This window comes from Brachyhypopomus gauderio, chromosome 2 (assembly GCF_052324685.1).
Source record: "Brachyhypopomus gauderio isolate BG-103 chromosome 2, BGAUD_0.2, whole genome shotgun sequence".
In the NCBI taxonomy this organism is placed as follows: Eukaryota; Metazoa; Chordata; class Actinopteri; order Gymnotiformes; family Hypopomidae; genus Brachyhypopomus; species Brachyhypopomus gauderio.
This window is the reverse complement of record NC_135212.1, coordinates 19,768,659-19,786,091: the sequence shown is the minus strand read 5'-3', so window position 1 is coordinate 19,786,091 and position 17,433 is coordinate 19,768,659. Positions and strand designations below refer to the sequence as shown.

The 17,433-nt window shown below is 41.5% G+C and overlaps 1 protein-coding gene across 8 annotated transcripts in view; it reads left to right on the top strand.

Annotated features, from left to right (window-relative positions):
- The window catches only part of b3gat1a (beta-1,3-glucuronyltransferase 1 (glucuronosyltransferase P) a), a 71,543-nt gene that overhangs the window by 38,374 nt on the left and 15,736 nt on the right, over nucleotides 1-17,433 (top strand). For 4 of the 8 annotated variants that reach the window (XM_076989997.1, XM_076990011.1, XM_076990020.1 and 1 more), the window contains 4 exons: nucleotides 13,600-13,712; nucleotides 14,309-14,451; nucleotides 15,652-15,723; nucleotides 15,815-16,323. In XM_076989997.1, the coding sequence (XP_076846112.1) occupies nucleotides 14,340-14,451; nucleotides 15,652-15,723; nucleotides 15,815-16,323 (693 nt within the window). In that variant the 5' untranslated portion in view covers nucleotides 13,600-13,712; nucleotides 14,309-14,339. Of the gene's footprint in view, nucleotides 1-1,063; nucleotides 1,136-1,246; nucleotides 1,278-13,599; nucleotides 13,713-14,308; nucleotides 14,452-15,651; nucleotides 15,724-15,814; nucleotides 16,324-17,433 lie in introns of those variants that run through there. The other 4 variants (XM_076990029.1, XM_076990042.1, XM_076990035.1 and 1 more) reach the window with 4 other exon arrangements.

The following is a 17,433-nucleotide window of genomic DNA, read 5'->3' as shown; positions in this document are numbered from 1 at the left end:
TTTCCAAAATCATTTGTCAACAGGTTTATGTACTGGCAAATCTGACTAACGAGAACTAGTCAGCAGTAGTGATTTAAGGTCTGCAACTGTGCACTCTGCCGGCCTGCTTTTGATTCCACTGTGCAGAGTGGTTAATATTTACTGCATGTAGTCAGCAAAGTATCGTAAGTAAAAAAAGTTAAGAAAACATGTTTTTCCAAATGACTCTCTGAAGTATTTAAAATCAGTTATGCACAAGTAAATAAGAAAGGTTACAAGAAGAAAATATACGCATCAGAAAAAAAGTTGACAAAAACAAGACTAATGGAAGAAGAAGTGATATGGCCATGCATAAGATATGAAATGGCTGCAAAAAATATAGAAGAGTTGGTTACCCCAGTGATCACTGGAAATGGAAGCTACAAAGGCTGTTTATCAAAACTCAGCATCAGAGCAAGAAGGAGACGTGAATGGAAGAGACCAAGAATCTCTTTGAAGGAGTTGCAGAGTTCAGCAGCTGGAGTGATGGAGTGAAGGTGCACCAATCAGTGTATGGGAGGGTGGCTAGAACGAAGCAGTTACTGAAGAAAAACCACCTCAAATACATATTCCCTTGTTAAGATGTTATTTAATAGCATGTTGGTTTGCAATTAAAACTGTCCAGAACAGTTTTTGTAAGTGATATTTGCAATCCAGACAAATCTAACGACTGTAGAGGGTTGCAAGACACTACATTTTTTCCATCGGTTCACATGTTGATATTTTAAATTCAGAGTTCTATTAGGCTGAACAGAGTTATGCCAAATTCAGTATAGTATGGGTAAAAAGTGAAAAGTGTGCAAGACTGTAATGTAAAATGTCTTTCCTTGTCGGGTTTTTGCTGTGAACGCTGCTTTGTCTGAGAAACAGGCTCTAAAAGTCAAAGGGATTATTATGGACATTGATAACCGGTGCCTATTGTTAGTCCGTGTGACTGAGTGTACGCGTGCGCAGTTCTCACACTCTGTGATTGGTTCTGGTTGATGGTTTAGAATGTTCATAAAGTTCCATTATTATAATTCCCACGGGAAAAGGAGACAAAGGACTAACGGTTAAACGGTCACGTAGCTAACTTAATACAACCAGCACCAGGTACAGGTTAGGAGGTGAGGAAGAGGTGAGGGTTCTGCACACATCATAGAATCACATATTATAGCCGCACCTTTCTAGGTGTGGATTAAAGCAGTGTTTTATAATACTGTAGTGCCTGTTAATCTGCGCTTTCTACGTTTTTTTAACGCTGGACAGGGCTGCATCACGTAAGTTGCCTTCGTTAACCACCGATGTGGCATTTTGTCTGTATTAAAAAAAAAAATATTTTTACGTTTTTCAATTACTAATTAATTACAATTAATTAATTTAGCTATTGTACTGTAAACCCACATATGGCGTTTTTGTTCTTGTAAAACACACTTAAACCTGCTATGCCATTGTTTGATGTCTTAGATTGTAAATTAAACCGGAATATATATAGGAATATATTTTTATTTATTTATTTTTTACAAGTTATATTTCTGCGTAAATACGTTTACTTGCTTCCACTGACGAGAGTCGCCCAACCGCACTAGCTACGTCCTCACGAGCTGCGCTATGACGCGTTTAAACGGCTCCATCAGGCCCGCGTGCACATCACAGTGGACAAAATGCGCGAGATACATTTAAAGACGTTTTTAGTGACTTTCTCTGGCATTACCACGGCGTAATGTATAAAATGGAGGTTACGATATGTAATTCGTTAGTGCGATTTCTGCTTTCGTCTGTCGTGATCACAGGCATCGAAATCTGAGTAACATTCACGTGTCAATGCATCCGGGCATTTTTTTTTTTTTTGCGCAAATAGTGAATATGAGCCTAAAGATAACTCATCTTAAAATTCTGAGTGTTGCTCATTCTTGGCTCAGTTGTAATCTTGTGACTGTGCACAATCAATCTTTTCTGCCCAGTTTGCCTAGCTCTTGCAGAAGAATTTACATAATTTGTACACATTGTACACATTGCACTGCTTTTCTATGCCAATAGCAATCTTACAGCTTTCAGAGGAAGTGAAATAAACAGCCATCTGTTGCTTCGAGTTCATTAGTGGTTGCAAAGTAATCTCTGTAATAATTATTGTTCATATATATTTTATAATATATAAATATATATAAAGTAAGACAGCAACCCAGGTGAACTGCACATTTGTTTGCTGTGTGAGTGTAATTCCTGCAGTGTGGATGAAACTGCAGGAGTCAATATTGCTTAATTGCTGACTGATGTTTTAGTGTCATGAATTGGCCTAAGTAATTATTGCATTTGTAGCTTTGCCATTTAAATGTGCATTGCACGCTTTCAGTGAGTTTTGCTGCTGTTGCAAATCCGCTTGTTGAAGTGAGTGTCTGAGATACCCTGAGGAGCATGTCAACAACAGGATAAAGAAGAACAGTAATGGAAAGGTGCTGTGTTTAAAAAATACAAAACCTAAGATGCCCTTTAAGCTTCCCACCAAAATCCACAAGGCAGCTGTGCGCAAGTCATTCAAGCTTCTGAGTCTTAAGGGCTCGGGCACAACTGTAATCAACAGAATACAGACTTATGACTGTTTAGGTGGGCATGAATGAAACCTTTGTACAAATTTACTTGGGCCATGAAGTCACAAATTTTCTGCCATCGTTGTGACCCCAAATACTTCTTAAAGAAAAAATAAGCATCTTCCTTTGTGCGTTATATAAGTTAGACTTGGCCAATCAGAGGAGCCTCCTCCCTCTCTTCTGGGCACCCTAACAAGAGGCCTGTGATTTGGAAGTTTTGCTCTATGAATATGCTGCTGATGACACATGATTGCAGTCACCTCTATCGTATCTTTGACCTCACTGACTCTATTAAAGCCAAGGGCTTGAGCTTGGGATCTGCTCTCTCCAGGAATCTACCAGAGGCCAGCCTAATTGGAGGCATTTCCACATGTATTGCAGCTCTGTCCCATGAGTGTTCATTAAGGTTCATGCACACACACCCCTCCCTTAATGCCAGTATAAGCCTGTGTGAGGCTTGACTGGGGCTTGGTTCCCTGAGGTCCCTGCTGTCAAGGCTGTGGGCTGCAGACGGGTCCCCCCCCACACACACACACACCCCAACAAAGCAAAATTCAAATGCAGAAACAGTGGGTCTAGATTGAGATTTGATGACTCAAAAAGAACAGCAGAGATGAAATAGAAATTCAGAAATGGGTTTGTCTTGTAGCAGCATTATTAGTAGCCTTGTAGCTGAGACTCTTGATTCATGTTGTGCATAAACTGGATTAAATATATTTGCACTTGAGATGCTTGAATACAAGCTCAGAAGCTCGTGTATTTAAGGAAAATCCTACAGTTCATCAAGTAGCTAGTGCTAAATCCGTCCAAATCTTCAAAAAATGTGTTTAGGCTTTTTTTTTTATTTAAAAACCTCGCAGTCCCTTATGCCCCCCTATTTCCTCTCGTCTTCCTGTCCCCTGAATTTGGGTTACGTAGCCCTTTCAATGTCTGACTGTTTCTCCCTGTACTCTCTTGTTCAGTGTCGGAGCTCTTATGAGATGCCATTGGTAGTGTTGCTGCAGTTGGCTGAGCAGCCAGTCAAGAGTCACGCGTTTCAGCAAATCATCCCTCAAACTCGGAAGCCATGACACCTTCGTAGCGGGCGATAGCAAGCAGTGCTGTGTTAGTTTTCTCCTCCGCTGCCACTCAGCTATTCTCCACAGCACTTTTCAGTGCGACTTTGAGAGCGAGCCGACGCTGGTGTAAAATGTCAGTTAATGTTAGGGAGGCTCTACAGTCCTCCAAGGTCAAAACAGACACAGATGCTCCTGTATTACATTTTCATGCCTGGTAAGATCACTCTGGTGACCTCTGACCCGGCTCTCTGAGAGCGGTCTAATCTTCTCCTGGATCATGTCTGTAGTGAGGTGGGATGAGTCCTTTTACACTTCACTTGTGAAGAACATTTAAATATCAAATGTCAATGCTCCAACTAATGCAGTCCAGGCCTGTTGATGTGTGTGGGCTGTAAAGGTTATTTGGCACTTTTATGACAAACTGGTTTATATTGATTTTAAATGTTAGTGATTTATGATGTCATATAATTGTCAGTTCCACATTCATTGTATGTAAACTATAAAATAAAGCCATGAAAAAGGAAAGAAAGGAGGTAAAGAGACAGATGCAAAGACAGTAAGCCTGCTTTCCTTTCTGGGTCACCTCTTTATTTTCTTTGTTTAATACATCACGTTCTGTGAACTGTTTTATTGAATATAACTAAATCTACATTGTACACAAATGCATGGTACACCTTGCTTTGTGTGGTCTGATGTGTGAGTCATACTGATCAGTCAGTCTCCCTATTAGTTGCACAGCGTTGAATATTCATGCCTTTAATAGACATGCTGCAATATATAATGTTGCACATGAATATGGGCTTGGTAGATATGCCTAAGTTCATAAGCTTTCTTATGTTAAGCTCATCTGAAACCACCAACCCCCCCAAGCCTTTATTTCCTTTGACTTTTCCAGGCACAGTCAGCTTTGTCTCCTGTACACTCACAATACAGACTGCGTGTTTAATGGAGTTTTGCATGTACTACAGTCAAATTAGTTCACCTAATTAATAAGACGCAATGCTGAAGCGTGTGCATTTGCATTAATTTCCTAAACCACAAGTTGTCAACTTCTTCTTTTTGTTTGTGGTAACAAGTTCAAAACTAACGGCAGCATGTCAAAGGAATAAATCACACACATCAACAATTAGAATAATTATACAACTAAGTAAACAATATGGTTGTACTGATGTTTGGCTGTTTAATTGCATTTTATAGTACTACAGCTGAGTACTGCCATGTCATGATGCTTGCAAATTGTGAGTTTACAAAGATAACTCATAAGCATTTTTTGCTATGCTTATATTTCACATTACCTACAATTTACACTAATGCTTCACAGTCGGTGGACATTTTCAAAGCCTTTCGCAACTTTTTAAGGCTGTTTCCAATTTTATAGACCAAAGCAAAATGCCTCATAATGTTCTGGCCAAACTTCACTGCAGTTTTAAAATCTACTGCATTGACAGGCGTGACTGACTTTTTACTATTAAAGAAGATTAATGACAATTTATTGCACATGTGGGTTTATGGACATGGCGGCATTTGAAGTAGAGGAAAATGTAAAGGTTTCTAGTGAAACTTTCCCTCACTCCTAAGGGCGTACTCACACTAGGCACGGTTTGCTTGTTCCGTGCTGGGGCCCGGTTATCCCCCCTCCCCACTCCCCCGCTGGCCTGCACTCACACTCGCTTCAGCAACCCGGCCCGAGCACGCTTACGTCATCACAACGCCGCTTTATTTGGAAAAAAGCGCGCTCGCACAACACTATAGAGTTCACGATTCTCTTTTTATTGTATTTTTGGAGTCGTTTTGGGAGTGCAGAAACACGGTGCAAGCACAGATTTATCGATAATTTAACACAACGATTGTCTGCTAATCGCTTTGCCGCTATGACTGTTTAACGTGAGCGTCGCATCACTGATGTCATGTTTGAGTTCCAGCGAAATGAACCAATCAGGCGAGGCACCAAGCGGGCCCGGGCACGGATAGCGCTCACACTAGAAGCGAACCGTGCCCGAGTCCACATGAATCGTGCCCTGGCCCACCTCTTCAAAGCGGGCCCGAGCACGGTTAACTGATCCGGGCCCGGGCACGGTTGGAGCGCTCACACTAGCCAAACGAACCGTGCTTCGGCAGGCAACCGTGCCCGGGCCCGGATCACAGAGCCTAGTGTGAGTACGCCCTAAGATGAAGGGGGAGGCCACTTAAATTCTACAATTTTGTAAACAATACAGATATTTCAAGAAAATAGTACATTTAATTTATGGAAGCTATTATAAGCATTTTGCAACTTTATTTGCAGAATGCACATTGACAGCACTGTAAAAGAATGTTAATGGCCAAAAATGCCATTAACAAGCTGGTAATTTATGCCGTAATTTAAGGACAATCTGCATGCATATTGGAGAGTAGGTGTGGCATCAATCTTTTATTCATTTCCCATAGTGAGCTATTAAGCAGCACTTTGGTGCGAAGTGATATTGTTGAGTTTCAGAAGTGAATGCAACACAAACCTGTGTGGCAGCATGACGTTTGTCAGGAACGAGGGCTCCAATGATCGTTTGATTACCACGGTATCAGCCTTATCTATATATATATATATATATATATATATATATATTTATATCACAGTCCAATGTAACCTTTGATAATCATTACCACGGTATCAGCCTTAATAATACTAACTCTGCATTTGCAGACAAATGCCTTATGCAAATTAGCCCTGTCATGCACCTTGACCAATCTCAAACCATTCCCCAAGAGTGTTCAGTAGATGGTTTGATTGATCTCAGTATTCACATGATTGAACGACCTGTTTTTAAACACTTTGCAAGGCATATTTCAGTAATATACATGGAATGTAGTATTTCAGTCTACTTGCAGTCGAATAAATTTTTTTTGCATTGTTCCAAAATGCTATGTTACTTTAAATGGACATTAAATGAAATTATATATTTCCTGGAGTTGCTGAGGGACTTATAGCCTTATGAGCACATCTCTCATTGAAACCTATATGGCAGTTAGTAATAAACCTTATAAAGAACCCTATTTCAACCTTGAGATTTTCCTGTTGCTCATTTAGCACTGATCAGATTATTAGTTAGTTACTATTTTTGCTTATGCACACATTTGAAAAAGAGGATTGGGAACTGGGGAATCATCTGAGAGAGAAGGGTCCTCCATATCTTTCTTGTTAAAGGATCTGCTCTCGTTTTCGCTTTTGTGCAAAGTCTACTAGCTATAGCGAGTACACTTCAGTCAGGCTGAAGGTTAAAACTTAAGGGGAAATATTTATTGGCCATGTAATATGTTGCTTCAGCTTACATTGCGAATTACACGTGTAATAATTTTTGGGCCATTTTTTTCTGTCAGTTCTATAATTCCTTTCACATTAATATAATAAAAGTGACAGTCAAGCGTTGTGAACACAGACAGCTGACTCGACAGCAGCTGTATAAAGCTTCACTTGATGTCTTTTTTTGGTTTGTTTTACAATTCATTTAATTTTAATTTGACATATTTGAAGTAAAGCAATGTCTCCTTCAGTATTTCATTGGTCTAACAGGCCACCAGAGTCTAATTCTTTTCAGTTTACTATTAAGTAGTATGTCAAAATATTGCAGAGACACTTCACATCAAACATTGGTTTTGGGTAGAGTATTGAATTTTTGCTAATTTTGCACATCATTTATATCTGATTACTTCACTACTGTTTTTACTGCATACTGAATACTATAAGTGTGGTTCAATATATTCATGAACAATATTTATTAATTGGTTATTTTTGGAGTAAGCCCTGCCTCCAGATTGCTGCCTATGAAATATAGGAATCACAAATAATGTAATACTGTGAATACTGATAAGTAGCCTAGTGACATTTGAATAATGATGGATGAATTCATATATGTAATTATATGCATGTGTATATAGGAATTAAAATGGTATGTTTAGCATTAGAGCATATAAGTAATAAGAATAACAATCTCGCAGTGATGAATATACAAAGATGACTTTACACCTGCAAGGCACCGGTGTAATAAACAATGGTGCAAGAACCTAGATGAACGGAAACTATTTTGCTTTCCACTGAAGATTTCATTTCCTTTCTTTTCACCAAAGTCCAAAGTGAAGAATATCTGCTCCAGAATGCCAATACAGTCAATCAGAAAATCTATTTCATTTTCTCAGTTCAATGTTTAAAAGTCCTACTGATTCTGGAGTAGATTGGTTTCCTATATCTCTTAAAATTTGTGTTCATTATATTCAACAGATTAATGACATGATATTAAAAATAAAGGATAAGGTTCATGCAGTCTACATCGAAAAATGTATCAAATATGTTGAATCTAGTACTATCCATTTTGTAATCATTTTAAAATTGCAGTGTTTTCAGGGCAGCACATGTTCATAATATGAATAAAGATGAAGAAACTCACAGGACTCCATTTCTAATCACCCTCTACCTCCAATTGTATGTAGCTCAAAAGATGTAGATGTAAATTTTTCTGAAATAACATAAATGAATAACAAAATAGGGGGTCATGGACAATTGGTTTTCAGTGCAGCATCTCTAGCTTGTTCTTCTGTCCTTCTAAATCATCAGTGCAGAGGCAGAGAACCTGAGACCAGACCCTCACCATCAATCAGTTCTGGCCCGCTCCACAAATGGCTTACTTACCAGTTCTTGAGAATATAAAAGCTATTCCACTGTAGATCAGTGCTGGGACAGCCTTCATCACGAACTTCACCAGATTACGTGATCCAGCAGTACTGAGCTGGACAGACTGCTGGCCTGATACAGAGTAAAGAAATAAACGTAAATGTGCATCTAGCTGAATGAATTATGTTGCATACCATGTGTGGACCTGTCAGACATGTTTTAATTCTTAGGCTCTGTCTGTGAGGTAAACGAGTTGTGGTTGAATATATTACAGGATCTATTTAGAAAATATGAATATAATGTTTTACTTAATGAAATAAACAGATTCAGGAAATTTCTAGAATTCTTTTTACTTATACATTTTTCTAAATAAAATTGTGATCTTGTGACGCGCGGGCAGGGCGAAGGACGAGACACGGGAATCCTTGCTTAGCGAAGCAAACGTCACTTTAATAACAAATATTGCGCAATAGCGCACGGAGAACACCACACAGACAACTGTAACGTGTAGATTCTAGACAACGACGAGCACAGGACACTGCGCGAGCGCACATTAAATAGACAAACCACATTAGCCCCACGTGATTACGAGACGAGTCACAGGTGAGACAGATTATCACACGACATAACCATAACCACAGAGATCCACTGACGCAGACAAAGCACGTGGACAACGTAGACACACGCCCAAAAGGGAGGGGCCGGGGTCCTCAACGTGACAGATCTGGTGAAATTGTGGAAAAAATACATTTTGACCTTGAGCTGAATTTGTGTAGTTTGTGTGCTGTGAAAACCTTGAAACCTCAAAAAAAAATCATGTTTGCTTTTCACTGGGTTGTTGGGTTGGCATGTCCCTCTGTTGAATTAAAAAGTGTTCAGAGAATATACTGGACCTGCAAGCCTAACAGTGTATTTACCCCACTTTATTTATTTAGTCCTTGTGGATCTCGTACGCCCTGTGGTGTGCTCTGAGCAGCCAGAACCTCCAGCTGAAAGCTCTCGCCTAGTTTGCCCCATGTGACTTATGTCAGCTTTTGCCTTTTTGATTTTTAAGTTTGCGCTCCAAGTGTTGAAGACTGAGGGACCTTAAACAAGGTGCCGCATATGAAGGCCCACAGCTCAAGGCACAGTTATGACTGGAAGACATGAAAATACATAGTAATAACAGTAGTACTAATAATAACTACATTTATGTAGCACCCTTTATACATAAAAAAACAAAACAATTTGAAGCACTAAATATTGTGAATAAAACAGTATGTGAATGGAACATGACACCCCCCCCCCCCGAAAAATAGAAGAAATAAATACATAAATAAAAATCCCATCCTTTCCCCATTAGCCCCCACCAAAAGCTTTTTACGTCGCTTTTGTTTGTTTGTTTGTTTTCTTTGCATCAGGCCTCACTCAGATGGTGTGTGTTGCTTCATTTGCCACCGGGGGTTATGATGTAATTATGTTATGCTTTATTTAAGCATGTTTTTGTCTTTATCACCTTGTATGTTATGTTGGCTTCTCTCGTTGTAGTTAATGTACTTTTATCTTTGGTTTCGCTTTTGTTAGTTTCATTCAGTGCTTCTTTCCTTCCATGTTCTTCACCCGTGACAGAATGACTGAACGTTTCAGGAAGCCGTGGTCCGCTCTTTCTTTTCTTTGTGTTCCTGTGCTTGCTCTGGTTCGTTTTAGCGGGGTTTGCAGCCTGGTGCGTTCGTGCGATATTCCCTGAAGCTCGTTGGGGTTCGCTTTGCCCCGCAGCTCTCAGTATATGGCAGGAAAGTCCCGGAGGCTTCGGGAAAGAAAGACGGTTCTCCAGAGTTATCTGGAGGCGTCTTTACTGCCAACGTGATATGCCAGGGAGATCCGTTCCAGCTTGTACATCTGAGGCAGCGGGTAAACCAGGACCTGATGCACCCTGACCCTGGATTGGCAAGGATGGGGATTCTGGAAACCCCTTGGTTCGGGGAGGGAGGGCGTCCCTAATGAATGTTTTTGGACGGGCTAGAGGGCTCTTGGACCCTGCATGCTAAGGACTGACTGGTGCTTGTCTGATAGCCATGTGGGCGCGGTTGGTTCAGCAGGGATCTCAGGGGATCTTAACCTTCTGTATGTGTTTGCACGGATGCACATATGGCAAATGCCATCACTGGAGAAAGCTCCAGAGGATGAAGCTTCCTGTTGATGTAAAGTGCACTGGTTCTGCTCCTGTGAAGAGGGCCATGTCTGACAAAGGCACCCTGACAATGCTGTGCATTGTGAAGAGAAGGAATCCCTGTCTGACTGAAAGGGTGAATGGAGTCCTGAGCGATGTAACGAACCCTGACGCCACGAGAGATCCACAAGTTGGTGCCATGTCGACGGACAAGCAGGCCTGGAGCAGGCAGAGGTCAGCCACCATGTGACAAAGCAACATGACGCAACTGTGTCCCAGGCATGGTGTGGCACGATGTCTGTGGGTGGGTGAGGTGGGATAGGTGTAGCCCCCCCTACCATTTAACCTCCATCATTTAGAGGTGGTGGTTTGTTTGTTTCATTGGTGTTACATGTGATTTTGTTTTCCTTTGGACCACACCTCCCTCAGCTGATGTGTATTAGCCACACCACCTGGGGGTTATTATGTTATGCCTTATTTAAGCATGGTTTTGTTCTCATGATATTCTTGGTCATCATATGTTGTGTCAGCCTTTGTTGTAGTTACTACACTTTTATGTTCAGTTTCATTTTCGTTACTTTCATTAAATGTTTCAGAGACATGTTCGTTTCCTTCTGTTTTCTGCATGCTCTTCTCCCGTGACACATAATGTGTAATGTATAAATTGCTAGTAAAAAAAGCTAAATAAAATAGTTAAAAATAAGGTGTTGCTGCCTACCAAAGATCCAGCCTGATATTTAAAGCTTTCTGCAGTGTATTATATTGCTATGCCATAAAGAGCTGTAAAAACTAGTGAAGGACTCCTAAATCATTCCTAAAGAAACAGACAGCCAGTGTTGTGTGATTGTTGGCAATACAGTAAATGCATTACAGGAGATTAGCTGAGGTCAGATTCCTAGTACATAGCTGTGTTAAGGATCTGAGAGGAAGGATCTAATTCTTAATAGATTATTTAAATGGGGAAGAAAGATGTTTTTTGACATAAATGTTAATCCACAGCATTGGTATTACCATTCTCTCTTTTTACTTTTTCAGTGTTGCTCCAACTCTTAATATTAATTTCTTTGGATGTTTCCAACACTTGAGCCATGTCTGACAGCTGTTTTCTGAATATTATCTACTATCACAATGTCTGGCTGGTTTGCCATTATTTGCTGGATCTGGTGATGCCACAAGATCTTAGCCTTTCTCCACTGCTTTCTGTAGCTCCTTACATTTGGGCTCGGGGCTGTGGTGCTCCTGTGCCTTGCATACGTTACTGTATATGATCCCTGCCACTTGGTTGTCTTCTCATTTTGCATTCGGCTTCCTAAGTGTTCTATTTATCACCAGCAGCATAGCAATGAAAACTGGAAACTTTGCAGTTATGTATGAAGTATGCAAGGGCAAAGGGAAATTAAAGAGACCTCCAGAATATCTTTTCTGAATATAATTTCTAATCACATTGTAATGGACAGTTGTGCTCATTACTGTATATAGTGTCACTTCCCTGCTTAACCAACCTTGCCTGCATTTGCTAGGCTGTTTTGTGAGCAATTAATGCTTCTGTGATCTGAAATCAATACAGTACTGTCGGAATTCACCTTTGCTGACGCCTGAAGGTAAGTTAGTTTAGTGGACAGTGACGGGGGCATCAATAACAGCCTATTGTGGATCCTCTGGTCATTATCAAGGCATCTTCAAAGCTGCAGCTCGTGCTCAGGAAAGGAGTGAATGAGCAATCAGACAAGCCAGGCAGCTTTGTATTAAGCTCCCATTTGTTCTATGCCTAAACACCAACGAATGCGTCCCAATTAGCATGTTCTGAGGACACATTGTAGATGACACGCTGATATTTGAGAGGTGTCACCCAGCTTCTCTTCATGAGATGCACAATCTTGTCACCATGTCATGAGCAAGCACGCACCACAGAATCACCGCCGTTACACGAGTAGTTGTGATTCTGGCAGTGTTAAACTGTCCCTCTTCATACAGCAATAATACATGCGTTTGAAGTGTGATGAACATCACGCTCACAACCCTTGGCACCAGTGTCAAATCAGAATAGTTGCTGTGGCCTCTCCCAGTTCTCCTGGTGTTCACCCGAACACGGGACTTTTGAAGGTATAATGGCACTCCGCGCCCTGCCTGTGTCGCCTTCACGGCTGGTTAGGCGGGACTGATGTACGGCCAGAGTGCCCTCTAAGAGATCAGTTGATGCCGCCTGTAGGTCAGCTTGCGTTGTTTAGCATTCTCTGTGAAGCACTGTTTTTCGTGCTGTTAGTTGTCCTCTCAGTTGAATGATGAGGGCATGTGCAGTCCTGGGGCATTTTCGGGGGTTTTCTGATGACTGTTTTAGTAGTCCTGCAAGCAAAAAAAAAAAAGAGATATGTTTGCACATGCAGTGTAATGTGCATCACAGGCTAGCTTTGCTGCTGCAGCACCAGACACAAACCATCCCAAATGACAAAAGCAGGCCTGTTACAGACAGTTTGCACAGTTTTTGTTAAAGTTTGGAACTTTAGTACTTCTTGATTGATGTTACAGTGGCAAGAGAGCCCAAAACTACACTAAGTTAACTACGGATTTAATTTTCTTGTTTGGTTCTTTTTAGTAATATTTATTTTTAACAGTGTGCAAACCAAAAGTGGTAGCTTGTGCCCGTTACTCCAAGTGTGCTATATTGTAAGTGAGTGTTTAGCTCTGTCTTACCTTAGTGTTTGCCAGAGGCCCCTGTTGTTCTTTTGTTTCATCTCCCTCCACAAAACAACTAAAAATACACTGTCACATCTGCAGTCAATCAACAATTGCACTATAATCTGCCCACACAACATGAAAACAGACACACACACACACCGCCTTGCTGCAAGGCACTGCATCATTTCTGTCTTTCATATGTGTGTCTGGATATGTTTCAGAGTTAAATGTAACAAGGAGGCTCAGCACGATGGACCTTGATTCTTCTGTTACCAATATTAACATTTATTTAGCTCAAAGCTGTTGTGGCATCAACACATTTTTATTTTGCTTAATGTAATAAATATTCATGACGGAGTGCTGAATACATTTAATACGTTTAATTGGATGTTTTTAAATGTAAATAGCCTACCCCATAATGTACATTTTTGCTCAAGAACACAGAAATGGTATAAGAGTAATGTATGTTTTCTTCTGCTTTCTTTGCAGGATTCGTGCTGCATGTGATGTCGTGGGCTCTAATGGCCCAGTGCCTGGTCCCTAGAAAGCGGCGTCTGCAGCTGCGTCTCAAACACGCACCTGTCCAGCACTTATAACCACAGGTAATGTGATTGTAGAGGAACAGAAATCCACTCACACACGCAATTTACCTGTACAGTAGAAATATGGTTGGAAGAGATTATGCGAGTTCGTATATGGTCAGCAGAACAAATGTGACATCTCTGAAGTTGAACATGGCCTTTATGAACCGATATCACATCACATGTTCAAATGTCATTAAAAGCCTTGTGTACTGTTTAATGTACTGTGCACTGTGGTGTTAATGTAATCCATTAACGCTGAGTCATAAAGAGCACATTTAGTGCCTTCGACCAACACTAACTTAGATGCACAAGTGCGAAAGCCTCACTGCTCAATCCTCGGATATAACATTACGTTTTCCGTTCACACACTTTACCAGATGGAGGTTTAGTGACGGCTAAATTAGCACTCTGAATCAGTCCACTTGACCGATGGCGGCAAAGGAAGTGTTTATGGTCAAGGACAATGAACAGAATCAACACGACCGGCCGTGTTCAACAACAAATCCAGGCTTCTCTTTAGCAAGGACACATTCTCTTCCTTTTCTCCCTCCCTGTATCTCTCTTTCACTTCCGCTATTTCTTTGATGTCCTTTAATGTCTGTTTTTCCCCCTAGGTAATGACCAGGCGTAGAGCCAACCCTGGAGATGCCGAAGAGAAGAGACATTCTTGCCATCGTGTTGATCGTGTTACCGTGGACCCTGCTCATCACCGTGTGGCACCAGAGCGCCATCGCCCCGCTGCTCGCCATCCGAAAGGGTAACCTCTCCGTTCCCCTGCTTCCATCCTATAATGCCTGCTAGCATTCACCCTGAGAGGACAAAAGTAAACAGAAATACACTATCAGTACATTTAGATTTTTTTTGATGAATTTGTTTAGTGTTTTTTTTTTTACTTTTGAAATAAACCTTATTTCGATACTCTGGTGCCTTATGAGGAATCAGTCACTGAGACACTCAACTTGTAAAGGAAGATAAAGTATGCAGGCAGCAGTAGTCGTTTTATTTCTTAGGCCCTTTGTGAGTCAGACATCTCTAGCAGCCTGATCTAATGAAGTCACCTTTTTTGATCATTTATTCAGTCCTAATTTGTGAGTTTTGGGGAGTATTGTGAAAGATGGTGAAATCTTTCGCTTGCGAACACCTTACTGGCCTTTATACCATATACACACATTTGGCCTGCAAGTCATCGGGATCATCTATTTACCAGATTGACCGTAGATACAATGCAATAAATAGCCGACTGACACTGTTTGATTTTCAAACAGTTCACCAAGGTATCAGGGTCTCTTCAATAAGTTTAAAGTGCAATGCTGATCCCAGGCCAGTTCTCTTACTCTGTCCTTACTGTTCTAATGTTGAACTCCCGAGCCACCAAATCATTTTCACATTTGACATCACTTGTTTTTGTTTTTATGTAATGTAATTTTTATGTAATGAGTTTACAACATATCTTAACATACATAAATGCATCTGTATGGAGACAAAATAATAATAATAATAATAACGACATGTATATTAACAGTCATCACACTGCCCTTTTAGCATCTTATGAGCAGCAAACAGCTGGTGTGTTACAAGAGCATGCTAATGTACGAGGAGTGAAACTTTTAACTTTATACCATCTAAAGTGAGAAGAGGGCGTTAAAAGAGCAATATTACTTGTGATAATGGATGTCACCATTAGGGAGAAGTTTCAAGTCCTTAAAGAGACATCGGTATTTACATGCTGAAATAAGTTATAAGCCATACACCATATAAGTCGATTGATCAGAATAACCCATAACTGTTCTGATTGGCTATTTTGTTCTCTTCTCCTGTGTTTTGCGGACCCTTTAAGGGTGAATAGATGAGTGGGGTTAATGGTGGGGGCTGGTTGGTGAGGGTTTAACACCTCGCGTGTTCTCATGGTACAGCAGCTGTGTTGCCCTCTCACAGCACCTGCTCTCCCTCTTTCCAGCCTGTCACCATCTAGTAAAAGAGATCTTTATCATACCAGAGCGTCTAATGATCCAGCGGCACCGTCTGGCAGGTACTCCTCTCGGCCTCTTGGCATGTGTCAGACATAGCGAGGGCAGCCCCGGGACGTGCTAATGCTTCAATTCTCCTCCTCTGCCCTGTAGATGACGGGCCGGAGGGTCGGCACGAGGCGGGCCCGGCCACCGACTCCAAGGAGTACTGCTCGCCCGACAAGGACATAGTGGAGGTGGTGCGCACCGAGTACGTGTACACGAGGCCGCCACCCTGGTCCGACGTGCTGCCCACCATCCACGTGATCACGCCCACGTACAGCCGGCCCGTGCAGAAGGCGGAGCTGACCCGCCTGGCCAACACCTTCTTGCACGTACCCAACCTGCACTGGATCCTGGTGGAGGATTCGCAGAGGAGGACGCCGTTGGTGACGCGGCTGCTGAGGGAGACGGGCCTCAACTACACGCACCTCAACGTGGAGACGCCACGTAACTACAAGCTGCGAGGGGACGTGCGGGACCCCAGGATCCCGCGCGGGACCATGCAGAGGAACCTGGCCCTGCGCTGGCTCCGCGAGACCTTCAGCCCCAACAACAGTCAGGCTGGCATTGTCTACTTTGCGGACGACGACAACACGTACAGCCTGGAGCTCTTTGAGGAGGCAAGTGGCTCGTTTCAAATTGCGACCCATGATTGCAGTTTCCACAACAGAAGCTGTTGTAAATATCCATGCAAACTTTTACACACTGGCGATAGGCCATTAGACAGTACAGTACGTTACCTTAGCAGACAGCAGATTGCAGAGAAACCATGGATATATTTTGCTTAGATAGAAGATGAGTAAATGGCTCTCACTGCTCTATTGACAACAGTGTCATTACCTTTGCCTTGGGATCACCCATAACACTCAGACCCAGACGGCTACCATCCTTTCAGAACTTATTTGCAGCTAAGCTCCTTGAGACATGTTGTTGTCTCACTTAACTGATCGTTAAGGGCTTTAACTACTGGAGTTTGCTTCTCCTGCTGACATTAAATGACTTTCATTCACTGCATCTGCCTGCTAAAAGCCTCTAGCAAATGGGGAGAAGGTCAACACAGTCCTATGTAAATTTTGTGAACAGTGCCCATATAAAGGAACTACTAGAATACAGTAAGACCCCTTGTCTTTACAGATACACTTATGAGCCTAACATAAATTTAAATAGACTAGACGAGGGTTCTGTACATGTTCAAAAGAAAATGCTTGGTTTAATTGGATAATTTGGCTGCATTTAGGTAAAAGTATTCCAAATCTTTTTCTCCATATGTGATACACATTTGTCATTTGGATGAACACCAAAAATCATATTGAATCTGACATTTTATATTCCGGTTTAGGCCATGTTCATGTGTGATTCTGAAATCTGTGGCATGCTGTTTGAATGGTCCGATTCATGTGACTGTCACGTCGGTCTAACTTGAGATTTATGATAATTCCATGCTGGATAAGATGGATAACAACATCCAGATATTCCTCTGCAGTGAAGTAGCTGTCATTTAAAATCCTGGTCCTCTTTCGCCTCTTTGCACTCATTCTAATTTGTTGCCAAATTCACAGTCAGCCTCCACTGCATATTAACATGTGCATTAGACTAGCACTTGCTATGGTTGACTGTTTACAACTGGGTGAGTGCCATTTGAGTTTGAGTGCCAGTTCATCTGTGTGATCTATTCAGACTAATGCTGGGCATAAGTCATATTTAAGAGATTGTGGCAAACGAGTCAACCT